The following is a 17,463-nucleotide window of genomic DNA, read 5'->3' on the forward strand; positions in this document are numbered from 1 at the left end:
GAGCGAAGGAAATGGAATCACGGACGATTCTGGAATTTTGCATATTTGAAAAGGTTGTAATAGTGTAATAGCAGTTTCACCATCTCCAGTCATGCCATAAGCAGAGATCATGGAAGTCTAGGAGACGACATCTCTTATTGGCATTTCATCGAACACCTTGCGTGTCTCGTTTAAAGACCTGTATTTATGTCAATCAAGGTGTTCTGTTTAACAAGAGATGACATTATGCTCAATCTACAGATGAATGATCAGTTAAGATCCATTGATCTAAAAAATAGAAGCTGCAAATTTCTAAGAACAACAAAGAACTCAAAAATCAAAAGATGTGAATGTGATTTAGGGATTTTTGAAGTGATTTGAATAGAAAAGGGAGTTGGATTCCTGTTCTTTGGGTTCCAGATTGTCAGAATAGAAAAGGGAGTTGGATTCTCGTTTTTTGAGTCCGACGCAGATTGACGATAAGGAAGTGGAACAGCAACAACGATGGATGGTGGTGGAGTGTGACTATGAGGATGGTCAGAATAGGCGGTGTCGGGCGGTGGTTGTAGGTAACCCCAAATGCCTTGGTGGCCGGAAAAACGGCTCCACCTCCGGTAGGGAGTTGTTGGTCGTCAATGAAGAAGGATGAGGGGGTGGACTTTGTAGAGAGAGAGAGGGGGGTGGGCCCTCTCATTTTTTTAATAATTAAATTAATAATTAAAATGAATAAATAGTTATTAAATTACAAAAAATGAATTTAAAAATGGAAAATAAATATCTGAAGGGTATTACAGTCATTTCATTATTCAGAGGGACCAAAAACGCAAACTAGCTCAAAAGAACCACCAATCCAAAAAAGTCGCGGTTTTGACTAAAACCCCAAAAAATGCATACCACAGGGAACATTTTTGCAATTTTGTCATTTAATTATGTAAAAAGTATATTTTTGTAAAAACAAATTTACAAAAATATAACATTGTAAAATAATTAAAAAAAAAGAAACATGAAGTATTAAAAACATAAAAAGCAAAGTTGTAATAAAAGTTGGTAAAACTTTGAGAAATTGTTTAGATGGATTCATAAAAAAATTGTCAAAACGACATAGATCGTAAAACATCTTTACACAAAAACAAATATGCAAAAATAGTTATTTTGTAAAAATAATATCCTGAAAAAATAAAGTCGTAAAAAAATTATAAAAAAAATATAAAAGAAAAACTTGCAAAAGTATATTTTTTTCTAAAGAAAACTAAGATCTAAAAAATATATATAAAAATAATGATTTCATAAAAGATAAAAATAAATTTTTAAATAAATACATGAAAATGAAGATTTAAAAAAGTACTTTTGTGAAAGAAAGGGATGATCAATTATCAAACTTTTACTTTTAAGAATAGAAACGTATTCATACATAATAATTTTTTTTATAAAATAAATTTTGTTTTAAAATGTTGTATTGTATAATTTTATAAAAAAATAATTAATATATATGATAAAACGATAGTACGTACAAATAATTGTTTTTAAAATAAAAAAGAAGCGTATAACAACAGAATAACATGACTTTTGCTTAAAAGTTCGACGAAAACTATTGTTTACAAAGGGCCAAGCAAATTGTAACTAAGCATGTAGATAAGTAGATTGGTCATTATATATATATATATATATATATATATATATATATATATATATATATATATATATATATATATATATATATATATATATATATATATATATATATATATATTAAAATTTTCTGATGTTAGCTACAGTAAACTGCCATCATTTTCACATATATGGTCCATATCTTTGGCTCTTTTCGTATATTATCCCTATGTTTTTTAGGGATTTTCATTTTGCTCCTCCTAACTCTTTTTTTCCCCCCTGTGTTCTCATTCGTCTTCTTTTTTTTTTTCCTTATAATCTGTCATTGTACCGTCCCGTTTTGCATGTGGATGGTACCGTTTTCGACGCGTGTTCCGTTTTGGACATGTGTTCTGCTCTGATGCTTTCATAACTTACTCTAATTCAATCGGGATGAGTACACCTCCTCAACTACTGCTTTAATCCTCATCTCCTCCGATTTAATCGACTGAAGCTTAGCGGGCCAAAAAAACCTTTCTGTTCCCAGCATGGAACCATTTACACGATGCTTCGTAGGGTCTAGCTTCTTTGCGCAGCCAAGTTCCACAGCGAATGGAAATTATCGGCTTTCTTCCGGTTGACCGGACCCAAAGTCGAAATGAAATAAATTGAAGACAGACATCGGCTCTTTAGGTGCATTTTCCATCATCTTTTCTCTCCTTCTTTCTGAAATTCCAAGCCAATGAAGATAAAAGTTTAGTTGATTTTGATAAGAAGGAAACTCCATGAACCACTGCACAAGCCATTTTTCTCTAAACCACTACAATCGACTTTCTTATTGTTGAACTTTTAGGTTAATTTTAGGAAAGAAATATCATTTCACATGTCTCAAATTGAAAATTGTTTGTGTTACCTTGCAGACTATATCTTTTGCGACGACATGGGATAGCTTTTTGGTATATCGATTTTGCTTACAGGTTTCATCGGAGATAGGAGGTCAGATATAGCTAGATTTTTTATTCTATTGGTTTTAGCATGCAAGGTGTTTGTTGATATGCCTCAAAGGGATGATAATCGTACTTCAAATCTTTTTATTTTATCGTTTACCCTTTTCAACGATCTTTTGGTAGGCTGTTGCAGGTATTGACTTACATCAACTTCTAGCTTTTGGTATTGGAGAAATTTCCTTAAACTTTGTTGTGAAACAGGTATCCCTGCTACACCTGCTATCCTTTTCTGTTGTAATAAGTTCTTTTTGTTTGTTAGTATGTGGATATCTGCTCCATTAATGCACCTAATGTGTGATTAACTCTAATTTATGTGAACAACAATGACAAGAATCTCCTTCAAATATAAATGATTCACAAGTGGTTCTCCACCTTAGAAAATGGTTCTGGTTTTCAAATGTATATGATATGTATTGTTGTGATTGAAAACAGTTATCACAGTAAGCTATAACAGCTTCTTACAAGAATAAAAAATGTTGAAACAGGAAAGGTAAGGACATTATTCTCTTATCCATCTATCAACATTCCTATTTACTTGAAAGAAACTGAAAGGGTAATCAACACGGGGTTCCTTTTGCTTCTTCTTCAAAATGATTGATAACATGGTTTTTTTTGGTGAACGATGTAGGCTCAATTTTTAATGTGTATTCATTTATATGTACCAAATCAATTCATGTTTTATATACTCCATTCACTCATTGTCCCACTTCATCCATACTAGACTTGGTTAGGAAAAAAAATAGCTCCTTATTATGCTTCATGTTTACGTGGTAATTAACAATAATTTATCTACTTTTTTACAGGTATGTGTTGCTATTCTATCCAACTCAACTCGCCTAGACGTTAAAAATGAAAAGTAGACACCATTTTTATAATTTCCTCTATAAGCGATCAATACCTCATAATATTTATCATTAGTTTTTCTTATCATAAAATTTCTTCAACTAATTTTTAGGCACTGAATTTTTTTGGCCATCTTGGCATCTTTAAAAAATATAAAAAGAATAAAAAACTTAATTGTGTTTTTTTCTAATTTCGGTTTCTAAATATAACAAAAACATTTACACAGGTTTACCAAATCTGACTTTTGATTTATTTGTCTATTGGAAAATGGGAAACGAGACCGGAAAGATAGAAAAAGTGGTAGGTCACTAATGTAGACATTTGCACTATGTGCAATTTATCTCTTAATAAGATCTCAAAACTGAGAAACAAATACCGGTAGAAAAGGCACCATTTTCATTTGGGATCACAATTCATCCATATTAAAAACAAATATTTATAAAAAATGGTCGATTGCAATTTTTATTCAACTTCTGTTCCATGTTTTTTCTGACCAATTGATATGCAATTTTTTTCATTAAGATCTGTCACTGTTGGTTTTTATACAATTTTTTCATCATCTGTTATGACTTCTCCATTTTTCGCATCTTCATTATTATATGAGTTCATAGTTCCAGTTTTGAGGTTGATTGTTTTTTCAATGATATGTTTCTTCACATCTTGAAACACCGATATTCAAGACAACTTTAGAAATGATGAAATCCATCATATATGGGTTTTAGCGGTTTTTTGACGAAATTGACTCAATTCAATTCCGTCAATTGAGCAACCAAACAGATCATTAAATGGAATCTCACATTTGAATATCATTGCATTCCGCCAGAATCGGTGAATAAAACAGTATCCTTACACCATATTTGTTGTGTATCCCAGGAGAATCTAACGGAATTGGAATCTAGGATTCCATTCCATTTTGTTTTTGTCTACTAGATTTATCTAGATTTTTGTTGATACATACGTGTTTTACCTCATGGATTCCAACATAATCCAATGTAATTGGAATCCAACATTCTATTGCATTATATGTTTGATAGCCAAAATGTATACAATTCAATTTTCACACGATTGAGGGAATATCACATTCCCATGTCACTACCGTTGGGAAGAAGTAATTTATTTTTGTTATAACGGTTTGATGCACAGGTGCTTCTTCAGACCGATCTTCTTTCTCTCCTGTAAGAGGAAGCTACCTTCTCAACATGATGATTTTGTATTGTGAATCTCTTTAATATGAAGTAATTACTCATCTAATGAATTTGAATAATGCAATCTATTTCACACAATATGGTAATTTTAGGTTTTACCATGTGATTCCAAGGCATTAGCTTTCATAGTGTCTGCATTTTTGTCTACTTTTTTAAACAGGTCTTGACAAAGTGAAAGCATATGAGAATAAAAAATAAAAAAAAATATATTCCGGAATTTCCAGAAAAAGTACGAACGGACAACAATTCCGGAATTTCGAGAAAAAAATCATTTTTAGTTAAATTTAACAAAAAAATTAAAAAAACATAGTAATGTAAACTATATATGATATTAATATATAAAATTAGACCTTTATTGAAAAACGGTGATATTAAACATTTCGAAATATTGCATTTGACAAAAAAAAGAATATAGATTTCTTTGAAAATTAAAATAAAAAAATAAAAATACTCCGGAATAGAAACAATAGTTCGAAATAAGGGAATGTCCACATTTTCAATACGACATTTTCAATATGACATTACATTTATTGCAGCATACCATCTCCACTCAGTTTGTGTATTTTTAACTATGTGTCAAGTGCGTCTATCCTTTTACAATGTCGTCATTTTAGCTTTTCCTGCCCCTCGCGAAGCGATGGTATCCTACTAGTTTTTTTTTTAAAGAAATACATCAATGGATGCTATTGTTTACAAAGGCCCAAGCAATGAGATTTATAAATACATATAATGGATGCTATTGTTTAAAGAAATACAAAAGCCCAACCCTAGAACTGTATGATCAAGCAATAATGTGATATGTGAATAGTGAACTTCATGGCACATTTTTTTCTTTCTTATAGTACATGTCCATTGACCCCACCAAAAATATATTGAAAGATAGTAAAGCTGTATAGGATAGGCCTGTCAAAAAAACCCGAAACCCGTTCTACCCACCTGACCCGTTCCGAATTCAGGTAGAATGGGTCGGGTAGAACGGGTAACGGGTATGAACATTCAAGTAATAGGTTAACCCGATAATAGTATTGGTCGGGTTTTAGATATGAATTTTTATTTTCGGGTATACCCGAATACCCAAATTTGTTTTTTAAATAATACCAAATATACAATGCAGTCACGTACTCACACTTCAAATAAAACAAAACCCTTCGTTTCCTTCTTATGAACGACGACTCGAAAGTTGACGCAAACTTGCAAAGGGAATACGACGCTGAAGCTGAAGTCCTGAACCGTCATCACAATTCTCAGTTTCTCACTATCATAGGGAATGAAATTAAAAAAGTACATAACATACTGTAATGATTTATATTGTTATTATATATGTAGTTGTTAATTGTATCGAGTATTTTCCTACCCGATTCTTTATTAAACCAACCAACATGTAAAAAAAATTATCAATAAGTGTCATTTAAGAAATTTTCGGGTATACCTGATTATTACCCGACCCGACCTCAAACCCGAATACCCGAAACCTGAAAACCCGAATTACAATATAGGTCGGGTATCGGGTCCTATTTTCTTAAGGAAATACCCGTTCTACCCGACCCGTTGTACCGAAACCCGAAAATTTTACTCGTTCGACACCCCTAGTATATGATAGCTTAATCTTTTGTACGTGAGTAAATTACATGAATGGTCCCTATGGTTTGGGGTAATTTGCGTGCTTGGTCCCTAACTTATTTTTGTAACTCGAATGGTTTGTTTTTGTTACGCGTTTGTCCCTACTGTTTATTTTTGTTATGCGTTTGGTCCCTGTCTTATCTAAAAAGACTATTATTTAAAGAGAAAAAAATGATGGAGTAGGTGAGGTAAGGTGACGGGGTGAGATTATGGGTGTGTTTATTTAAATAAATTAAAAAAATCAAGGGCATAATAGTCTTTTTAGGTAAAATAGGGACCAAACGCGTAACAAAAACAAACAGTAGGGATCTTCCGAGTTAAAAAAAATAAGTTAGGACCAAACGCGTAAATTACCCTAAACCATAGGGACCATTCGTGTAATTTACTCTTTGTACGTCGTATATTTAAGCAAAACCTATTTTATAAAATATTAAAACAGAAATTTTATATGTACCCCTAAATTGCTTAACATATTTAATAATTTATATAAATGAACAATTTATATAAATGAACGATATACATATAGTAGCATCCTACTAGAATTTCAAATAAAAATGGAATGAGAGATTAACAAATATATGAATTTCTTTGAGTAACAAAGCCCTTTTTGATTATCTATTTATAAATGGGATTCTCTGAAAGCATTTAATTATTATTTTATTTTGATTTATAAATTACATCTTTATATTTTGATGATTAATTAGTTCATTAGTATTTAATAAATTTTCTTTTAGTATTTTATTTGTTGAGGCTAATATATGTTGTGTCGAGGCTTTGTAAGATAATTTTATCTTTTGTTGGTGGTTTTTTATTTTATTTCAATTTACAAATTACATCAACATAATAATCGGTACTCGGTGTTCATAATTTTAAATAATTTAATAATTCACCTTGTGATTAGTCAAAAAGATGGAAAATATTCGGTACTCATAATTCTTTTGATTTTTTGATGGTATAATATGAGGTCCAAATTCTTGTTGCGTATCCTTTTTACTATTTAATATTATAATCAAATTCTTTAAACATTATATATATATATATATATATATATATATATATATATATATATATATATATATATATATATATATATATATATATATATATATATATAAAAGGGACGGTTCACTTGAGATTAAAAAAAAAGTAGAGTTCTTGAGATTAAACCTCAGCTACATATTTTGCATTTGTCGTTTTAATGCTCCAGCGTACCAACAGCAACGACGTATGCCTAATCATAAATGATTATATGGTAGAGAAGTATAATCATACAGGATTATACATGTTTATACGTATATGCATAATAATAAATGATTATACATATATGTCTGTTCACAGATTGAGTAATCATAAATGATTATTACAGTTAGTCGTAGAAGAGGTGGTGGTGACAGAGGTGGCGGTGGTATAAATAATGGAGGTGACAATGGTGGGGTCGACTGGTGTCAGAGGTGGTGGTGGTGGTGGTAGCGGTGGCGGTTACGGTGGTGGGGATGGTGGCGGAGGAGAAAGGAACGGGTGACACTGTGTAATCATTTATGATTACACCAGACCTGCCGCGCCGGTACGCCGAAGGGTTAGAGCAGCGGATGTGAAATACGTGGCTGAGGTTGAATCTCGAGATCTTTATTTTATTTTTAATCTCAACGGAACCTCTCTCTCTCTCTCTCTCTCTCTCTCTATATATATATATATATATATATATATATATATATATATATATATATATATCATTACTATATAAAAAAACCATATTTTTCTCCTTCCTCCAAACTCCAATTCACATGGTTTATTGGACGCCACATCGATTACCATCTAAACGATGCCATGGAGATCAATGTCGATTCATCACAACATCTTACAACACTTATTCTCCTCCTCTACATTCGCACCACCGTTTCGGTCAGAGGCACCTATTTTCAACCACCTTATACCTTTTTTTCCCTCTTCGCTCTTCTGTTATAGTTGTCTTTCTTCGCGTCTTTTCCCAACTATCCAACAGTCGTCTCTCTCTGGCATTTTCATGTTTCTTTCTTGACTTAAGAGGGGATTTTAATTTAACCGAAAAGGTGAGGCTGAGGACGGGGTCGATGGAGCGGCACCAAATAAATATTGCATGAGCGGGTTGAAAGTCTGCTGCTTTTCTACCCTCTGCGCCACGCCTACGCTTGTTGGTATGTACATTCATCCGCTATCTCTCTTTTTTCCCCAACGATGCACTAAATCAAATTTATGGTTTGTATTTGACTTTGGTTTTCATTTAATAAACATTGTACGCCTTGTTCCCGAGTTCTACTTAAGGAGAGAAATGGGAGGATACAGAGGGAAAGTGAGGGGTGTCGAAGGAAAATCGTGTTCCCGAGTTTCATTAATGGAAGGAAAGTGATGGGAGGGGAAGGATTTTGGAATCATATTTTCCTTCCAAATTTTCCTCCCAAATTGGGCGGATTTGGGAAGAAAGTGAGGGGAAGGAAAATTTTATGCTTTATTTGCTTTTTCCTCCTAACTCGGGAACACAAAAACTTAAAATTTTCCTTCCATTTCCTTTCATTTCCTTCGAACTCGGGAACACGGAATAATGAATATTTTCCTTCACCTTCCTTTCTTTCCGTCAAAATTTTCCTTCCCTTTCTTTTAATGAATTTACAAAAAAACTCGGGAACAAGGGTAGTGTTAAAATTCGAACGCTCTCATATTCTCCTACTTTCTGCCTCTGAAAACTTAAAATCCTCAAGTGTCTAAAATCGCATGTGGATGTATGGTTTATATTTTACATTTTTTAACCCTATGAAACATTCCTCTACTGATTTCATTATCTTCTTGAAACAAAAGAAATTGAATTATGATACAGCATGGTTGAACGCTAGATGGAAATGAGGGGCAGAACTGATTGGTCAACAACACGGTTGAATCTCCGACATGGGACAAATTTGATAGATTAATGATTATGATTTAATAAAGGAAAACAAGGAGTTCTCTGTATGTTGGGTCGAACGGGTAAAATCAATATTTCGATTATATACCATTGTCCGACAAGAAAAAAAAGTCGGTACCATTTTAATTTCACTTTATCTTATCCATCATTTTTGCAATCTCATTTTCCCATCTCTCATTTTTTGTTGTAGTTTTAATTCTTAAAAACTAGGCAATAACAGAATATTGCGATGGATTTGATGGAACTATTGTTTCGGATCTAGGATTTTTGTAGGCAAAAATATTTTCTTCAATCTTCAACCATTTTTAGATTGATTTTTAGTTGGTTATGAAATTTTTAACAATTTCATTGCTTGAAACTTGTGGGTTCTATTTGTTGTTAGATTTTGTCATTTTCATGTATCTTCCATAATCAATCTACATTTTTCTCAATTTCATTTGTTTTCATTGAATTCTCGACATTAGTTTTACAATTACAATAGTTTCATCGCAATTCTTTCATTGGTATTTGATATTTTAAATTGAAATGTGGTTTTTTATTTGATGGTAATGTTGTTTTGATGTATGTAATGTGACTTACATAATGAGTTTCAAATGGTTGATCTCTTAATTTGCTTTAAAGATAATTTGACTTTTTACTTTATGTTGATGGTTTAATTGAACATGAGGATTACATATCATATGTTTTATGATATTTTAATTTATGATTTAAATCGTATCACCCTTCATCTTTTATGTTCGCTAAGGGCCAGAGTCCCAAGATAATCACTGAACAATACAAACTATCATTCTATGATATTTACAATTATTTTTTGTATTTGCATGTTTGGATTCTCAAGTTTGCTCGTCACATATTTGATGAAGACTTTGTGGTAAAAACATTGCTAACATGCTCTACCCTTAAGATTCTTCTGTAGTTGGTAACTAGGAAAACAAAAAGACATTCCTTACACTACCTAGGTGATTTCCTATTATTTATGTACCCTAGAGAAACTCATAGTAGTGATTTTGGGCAGAACAGTCATTGTCTTGGGTTATTATAACCTTTTTACTACTTGTTGAAGATTGTATAAAAACATTGATCATGATGTCTTTGTGTTTTTGGGTGAGATTTTTCTTGATTTTGTTTTTATTCTGTTTTGATCTTTTTTATGATATTCTAGATGCTTCATCTTCATTTTAAAGAAACTGAAGATTACATGTTTATGAAGCAAGTGAATGCCCTCATATGTGCTCTCTTGTTGGATATATGAAGTTATAGCTCATTGCACTTCCGTTACCAGCAATTTAGTGCAGGCTATTGAACCTTTAGCCCTCATAATAGAGACAACTTGCATCAGTATGTTATTTATATCTAAGATAAATTGCTTAATTTATTAAATTCAAGAAAATTAATTGTTTTTTTATTTTTTGCGTATGTGTGTGTTTTATGCCATACAGTGAAAAATAATAAAATGTGTCATTCACAGGCCCATACAGTTCGCTTCTGTTTGTCTCTATATCAAATATTAAAATTGCTTCAAAGCTACTTTGCATTTCTCTTGTGAGTGTTGCCACTTCTTTTGAAGGGGAATATTCTATCAAGAACTCTGATAACATGTCAAACAAAGGTCATAGAATTTATACCTTTTTCTTGATTTCATGTAAATTTTACCTAATTATGTTAATTTTTCACTTTGTGATCATGGAAAAGAAAAAAAAATGAGCATCCAAATGACAATGAGAATGGGAAAGAAGTTTTGATTGTGTGCAAGAAAAAACAACATACTTTCATTTATTTGTGTAATAATATCCTACTCTTCTTTCTTTCTATTAAGGCATTGTACTACGAAAGTCCATTAGTTCATAACTTGTACTTTCAACTTCTCTCGATATATTGTACTTTGGAAAACCCATCCAGTTATAATCTTCTATCTTATTTTTTAAAAATACTGAAATCACCCTTCATTGGGTTGTGCTTAGCACGGGCCTAAAAAATTACCTAGTATATATATATATATATATATATATATATATATATATATATATATATATATATATATATATATATATATATATATTCGTGATCGTGTTGAAATCCTTAAATATAATCGAATCAATACATAATTTAAATGTAATAAGCGGGATACGTTTCACCTCATATTTGTAGCTTTAGATGCTTTTTGGTTCATATCTAATTACAATTTTTTAATTTTTTTTTAAACAATAATTCTGTTCAATTCTACACCTTAATTTCACATATATCCCTAATAATATTTTATCCCTTAAAAAAGATTTGTGAAAAGAGTCTCATAACAAAAATATTGGGAGATGTTTTTGTAGAAAGATTGTAAAAGTATATTACCTTTTCAATAATTTGAATATATACTATGCATAGGCTTTGACGTAATTTTATATATTTTATTCATTAAAATTTTATTTAGGATTTTGTTTAAATACATTTGTATGAGTTATTTATCAAAAATGTTTTATCTTTAAAAAATTTCTTTAAAATGAGATCACTTTTATAAGGAAATTTTATACGGGCTGATTAAAATAAAAGTTAAATATCAAAGTGTAAATATTAGAATATCAAAAATACGTTTCAACTCAAGATTAATGATACAATTATCATGTCGTACTATAAAATATAAATTTGAATATAAAAAAAAACTATACTCATACATAGTAATACCAATGGTTTATTTAAAATATTTATAATGAAATAATTTAGTTCCTAATAACTTCTATTATTTTTTTTATTCTCGAAAAGATGTTTAAATAAATTTTATTTGGAAAATAAGAAAACATTGAACAAAAAATCTAAGAAAAATATCAAAAAATAAAAGTTTGTTAGTAGCAAAAATTTTAAATCCATATAACATATATAGATATACCGGAAAGTTTTTGAAAAAATAGAATATATATGAATTTTAATGCGAAATAGTAGCATTAAATGACATTAAATGAACGGAAAATTGATTTAAATGACATTAAATGTAAGAATTGAAATTTGGAGGAACATGTATTCTTAAATCCTCATAAATACATAATTAGGTGACATTTTTAAATAAAATTGATAAATACAAAAAAAATGACATTTGGATTTTATTAAATTCAAAAACACTATAAAATATCAAGTGTCATAATTCATGATAAAGCGACATGTGGCAAAAAAAATATTTATTTATTAAGGAGGACTAATTGTAAGACCCATGTATTATATGAGTTAATTTTTAAAAAAAAGTTCAATATAAAGATCAAAATATTTGAGAACTTTGAATTTATAAAAAAAAAATAAGAAAAATAATGAATTATTATAATAGAAATGTTTTTTATCTTTTAAATTTAAACAAATAATTTAAAGAAAACAAACTAATAAACTTTAATTTTGGGAATTTTTAAATTAAAATGTAAGTTTATTAATGAAATTAATATTCATGTATTAATACATTTATTGCAATTATTATATTAAAATATTATGTGGAATTTAATAAAATAGAAAAACTCATAAAGTGACATATGGAAAAAAATTATTTCAAAATAACTATAAAATGATATTTGACAAATTAAATGAGAGTGTGACAAGTGACAAAAAAAAACATTCATTTATTAGAGATGATTCCTCATATATTTTATTCGTACTATCTTCATATCCACACTAAATGGTGATGAGCGAATTAAACTATTATCAATTTCATTAACCGTGTTATTAAATGTGACATATGTCAACATTTGATATAATATGAAGATAAATAAAAATAAAATATAAAAGAATTTTTAATTTCTCTATTTTTATTGATATTTAATTAAATATAGAAATAGCAAAAACTTTATATTGAAAAAGGAATCGGTTGGTTTGGAATGCAATTATGGCTGTCCACTATTAAAACAATATTTAATTGTTTAATTAGATCATTTGGATTCAATTATACAAATAGGATATTTAGAATTTCACATTGGTTAATTCTAAAACCTAACTACTATTTTAGATTTTAAATTAATTTTGGTTATCAAAATAATAAGTCAATACTTATATAATTATATTTTTATTTTATATTTATATATTAGTTTATTGGATTTTTAATTATGTTGATAAAAAGCTATAATATAAAATAATATTTTTTCTGAATAATTTTTTACATATAATATAAAGTTATGATGTTATTTTATCAGCATTTTTTTATAAATTATCATTTTACAACTAAGTTATTTATTTTTATTGAATCTTCTACATTAAAAGGAGATTTAATAGCCTGTTTACGTAATTAAAGCCTTTTAATTCTATCGTTGTGTATTTGTGTTTTTTAAATATCCGTTTTTAAAAAAACCAAATAAAGAAAATACATCCACCAGGATTATATTTTCGTCATTTAGATTTTTTTCCGTTAAAACTATTCAGATCCAAGTTCATTTGATCGGGTCGGGTGATCCGATCCATAAAAACTAACTAGTTATATTTGAAACGGTTATGATCGATTACAATTGTAAAATCTGGGACCAGTTGTAACTGAAAACAGGATTATAACACTGAAATTCGATTAATTGAATCCAGAGTTTTAATATCTCTTCAAATTGTAGAAGAAGATCTCCGATTTTGATCTTTCCGGCTTATACAGATCGCGATTTCAACCGGTAAGAGTTCGATTTTATGGTTTTGAATCACGAAAATTTTGTTTATTTAATCTAAGCTTTAAATTTCTGGATATCTTGAACCCATTGTCATTGCATGTTTGCCTACATGAATCATGATCATGCATTCATGTCACACAAAGCAGCTGTTCTGAATTATCTTCATTGCTGTAGTTGATTAATACTCGCTGAAGCTCTGCCACGTGCTATCAAAGGTGGCAAGCAGTAGCACCCCATACATACACCCTCCGACCTCAGTCTCAGCCTGCAAATTTCCTTCGCCGGAGAATCACTGAAATGAAATGAATGCGGAGAGCTTAATAGCATCGGCGGCGATCAACATAGGGCTTGCACTTGTGATCCTGTGTCTCTTCTCCGTGTTCCGGAAACAGCCTGCCAATGCCAACATATACTACCCTCGTCGTCTCGCTCTTCGCCATACGATTTCCTTCGATCGTTCCTCCAACCGATTCTTTCCTTCCGTTGATTGGATCCGAGATGCTGTTGGAGTTACGGAGGACGAAATCCTTTCTACCCTCGGCCTTGATGCACTCGTTCTCATCAGATTTTTTAAACTCGGGTAATTACCAAAACTTTCATTTCCCCCTTTTTCTCTTTTACAATAATCCCTCTCTTCAATAACACGATAGATAGCTGTAGTGATTGTTTCCATGGCAAACTAACATAAATTAGGGCACTCAATACTACCGATTTTAATCTATTAGAAGTCCTGCATCAATTCACTTGACAGGATTAAGTTTTTTGTGGTATGTTCTGTTGTCGGATTGATGGTTCTTTTGCCACTCAACTATTCTGCTGTCTCCCCTGAGCTATCTTCAAGCTCACGTTCCATGGACTCTTTCACCATTTCCAATATCCCTAGAGGATCAAACAGGTATGGTATTGTCATCAAAAAGTATCTTAGAGTAACAGATTATACTAATTCACTTCGTTCATTTCCACAGGCTTTGGGTGCACTTTTCATCATTGTGCTTTATATCTTTCTTGGGAATATATCTCCTTCACAAGGTACTCATTTACTTTTCTTTATGTTGTACTTCATTTATGAAGTTAACTTTTATTGCATTTGAATATTTTGGTGAGGTTCATAACAGGTGATGTGATCTCTAGGAATACAAGGTTGTCCTTATGAAAAGAATTCAACAACTTCGTAACCTAAGGAATCAACCGAGTCAACTCACTGTTCTTGTTCGACAAGTTCCTTTATGCGATGAACACAAATCACTCAGCTGCAGTGTTGATCATTTCTTCTCCAAATACCATCCTAATGCTTATCATTCCTATCAAATTCTATATGCTGGAAACAATCTTGAGGTACTTATTCAAATTTAGTAATTTACTCTCACATTCACATACACAAACATGAATTTAATTTTCTACTTTGTAGGAGTTGCCTGTTGCTTTTGTAACATTTCGGTCACGTTGGGATGCTGCCCTTGCTGCCCAAACACAACAACATCCAAATCCATTATTATGGATCACTCAAATGGCTCCAGAACCTAGAGATGTATTATGGAAGAATCTTTCAATCCCTTATAAGCATTTGGTACTTTATAGAACTGGAGTAATTGTCACACAAATTCTTTTCACTATATTCTTTGCTATTCCAGTAACTGCAGTTCAGGGAATAACACAGTTTGAAAAACTAAAAAAGTGGTTCCCTCCAGCCATGGCTGTCCAATTGATGTAAGTAAGTAAGTAAGCAAGTAACTTTTTTTTTTTTTTGGAAAGTAAATTTGTGTTGCATTTCAAACAGACCAGGATTGAGCTCGGTTATTACAGGATATCTTCCAAGTGTGATTCTTAGTGGATTTGTTTATGTTGTTCCTTTTGTTATGAAAGGAATGGCAAGAGTAGCAGGTTATGTTTCAAGAAGTCAACAAGAACAAAAAGCTAGCAACATGGTTTTTTATTTTTTAATGGGAAATGTCTTTTTTTTAACCGTTTTATCCGGATCTTTACTTGATCAAATTGGGAAAACTTTCATTCATCCAAAAGATGTCCCAAGTCGCCTTGCTACAGCTGTCTCTGCTCAAGTAAGTCCCACACTTTTTATACCATTATTTATATATTCTTAATTTCTTTTCCTATGTTCAGGCAGATTTTTTTATGACATACATTTTGGCGAGTGGTTTATCTGGTTTTTCTCTTGAGATTCTTCAACCTGGATTACTTACATGGGATGCTTTAAAAATGCGTACATGGGGTCGTGGAAAAAAGAAATCCAATTATCTTTCTTCATTTCCTTATTATAGAGTTATTCCCTTTGTTTCTCTCTTTTTGCTTGTTGGCATTGTGTACTCCATCATTGCACCACTTCTTCTTCCGTTTCTAGTTGTCTACTTTCTTCTTGGATACGTGGTATTCATCAATCAGGTTTGTTCTTTATTATAATATGCAAAAAATAGCATTTTACTTTCTTTTTGTCTAAAAGAAATCTTTCCAATTATAGCAATGCTTAAAGTTATACATGAATAGATTTTTGAAAGTACAATGTCTTAATACAGATACAAGATGTGTATGAAACAACATACGAGACATGTGGGCAGTATTGGCCCCACCTTCATCACCATGTGGTGGTCGCCATCATTATCATGCAAATCACCATGATTGGTCTCTTTGGACTAAAGTCAAAACCCTCTGCATCTTTCGCGACAATACCACTCCTTGTTCTCACTATAGCTTACAATGAGTATTCCAAGTTTCGTTTTCTTCCTACGTTTTACAAATGCTCTGTAAAGGTACACTTTTGATTTTATTGTACTGTGTTTGAAGTGCATTTTACTAATCTCTTGTCTGTGGAAAAGACGATAATGCCCTCATGAATCTTGCAAATTTATTGTTGGTTAGGATGCGAAGGATAATGATGAATTTGATAAAGATGGTCCAAGTGATGCTGCTTGTCGTGAAGCCATAGATGCATATCGGCCACCTTCTTTGCCTCAAGTGTGTGTTGGAATGGAAGAATCAACCTCAACACAACCGTTATTATCATTGATTTCTTAGTTGTTTTTTTTTTCTTTCTATTTTTGGGATATAGGGGCAAGCCTTGTTGGGTATGCAAGGATTTGGATGAAACTATATTGTAGAAATATGATTTTAATCAATTTGATTGGTTTTTGTTTGAAGAAAGGGTGTCTTTCCTAGAATATGATCATGTCATTTTTAGGCTATTAGTAACTCAACTAAACATGTAAAAAAAATCAATACCACAAGTAGAGAGTTTATACTTTTGCTTAATTTCCTTGGTAAGTATTATCCATGAGTTAATGGTGAGCCCTTTTTCCACTTAACTAATAGTGTTGTTCTTCTTTTGTTTCGGTTCGCTCGTTTTGTATTGTTTAAAATGTATAAGTTAGTTTAAGAACAAAGTGTCGCACATAAAGCACGTGGTATGAGGTATTCAAGGTTAGAGAGAAGAGAAGGTTCAAGAACTGATTTGAACGAAGGCGCCCCAAAGCAAAGGATCACATAAAGTGCGCCCCTTATGCTCAAAAGTGTTAATGTATTCCACATCAGTACGACACGCATGTTGAAGTCTCTTCTCTTTCCATAAGGGCTCTTTTGGAGAGACAATATTAGACTTCGTATATATCTTACATGGTATCAAAGCAAACGTTTGCACTCCCATGGCTTGATACATCCTAACCTCATTG

The 17,463-nt window shown here is 31.2% G+C and overlaps 1 protein-coding gene and 1 long non-coding RNA gene across 3 annotated transcripts; both read left to right on the forward strand.

Moving 5' to 3' along the window:
- Positions 1–1,862: 1,862 nt before the first annotated feature.
- Positions 1,863–4,478, forward strand: LOC111888069 (uncharacterized). 2 transcript variants are annotated; one of them, XR_006183225.2, is made up of 4 exons: positions 1,864–2,259; positions 2,487–2,562; positions 2,697–2,774; positions 3,377–4,478. It is a non-coding gene; the product is annotated as an uncharacterized LOC111888069 (long non-coding RNA). The 2 variants fall into 2 exon arrangements; XR_002849037.3 differs by having other exon boundaries at positions 1,863–2,259; positions 2,487–2,774.
- A 9,180-nt stretch (positions 4,479–13,658) lies between these two features.
- On the forward strand, positions 13,659–17,081 carry LOC111888033 (CSC1-like protein At3g54510). Its single transcript, XM_023884148.3, has 10 exons — positions 13,659–13,789; positions 13,961–14,366; positions 14,538–14,681; positions 14,752–14,815; positions 14,918–15,121; positions 15,195–15,493; positions 15,564–15,843; positions 15,905–16,183; positions 16,315–16,548; positions 16,658–17,081. The coding sequence occupies exons 2-10, from the start codon at positions 14,089–14,091 to the stop codon at positions 16,811–16,813; spliced, it is 1,938 nt and encodes a 645-aa protein (XP_023739916.1). The 5' UTR covers positions 13,659–13,789; positions 13,961–14,088; the 3' UTR covers positions 16,814–17,081.
- Positions 17,082–17,463: the final 382 nt, after the last annotated feature.

Source organism: Lactuca sativa, chromosome 5 (genome assembly GCF_002870075.4).
Source record: "Lactuca sativa cultivar Salinas chromosome 5, Lsat_Salinas_v11, whole genome shotgun sequence".
Taxonomy (NCBI): domain Eukaryota; kingdom Viridiplantae; phylum Streptophyta; class Magnoliopsida; order Asterales; family Asteraceae; genus Lactuca; species Lactuca sativa.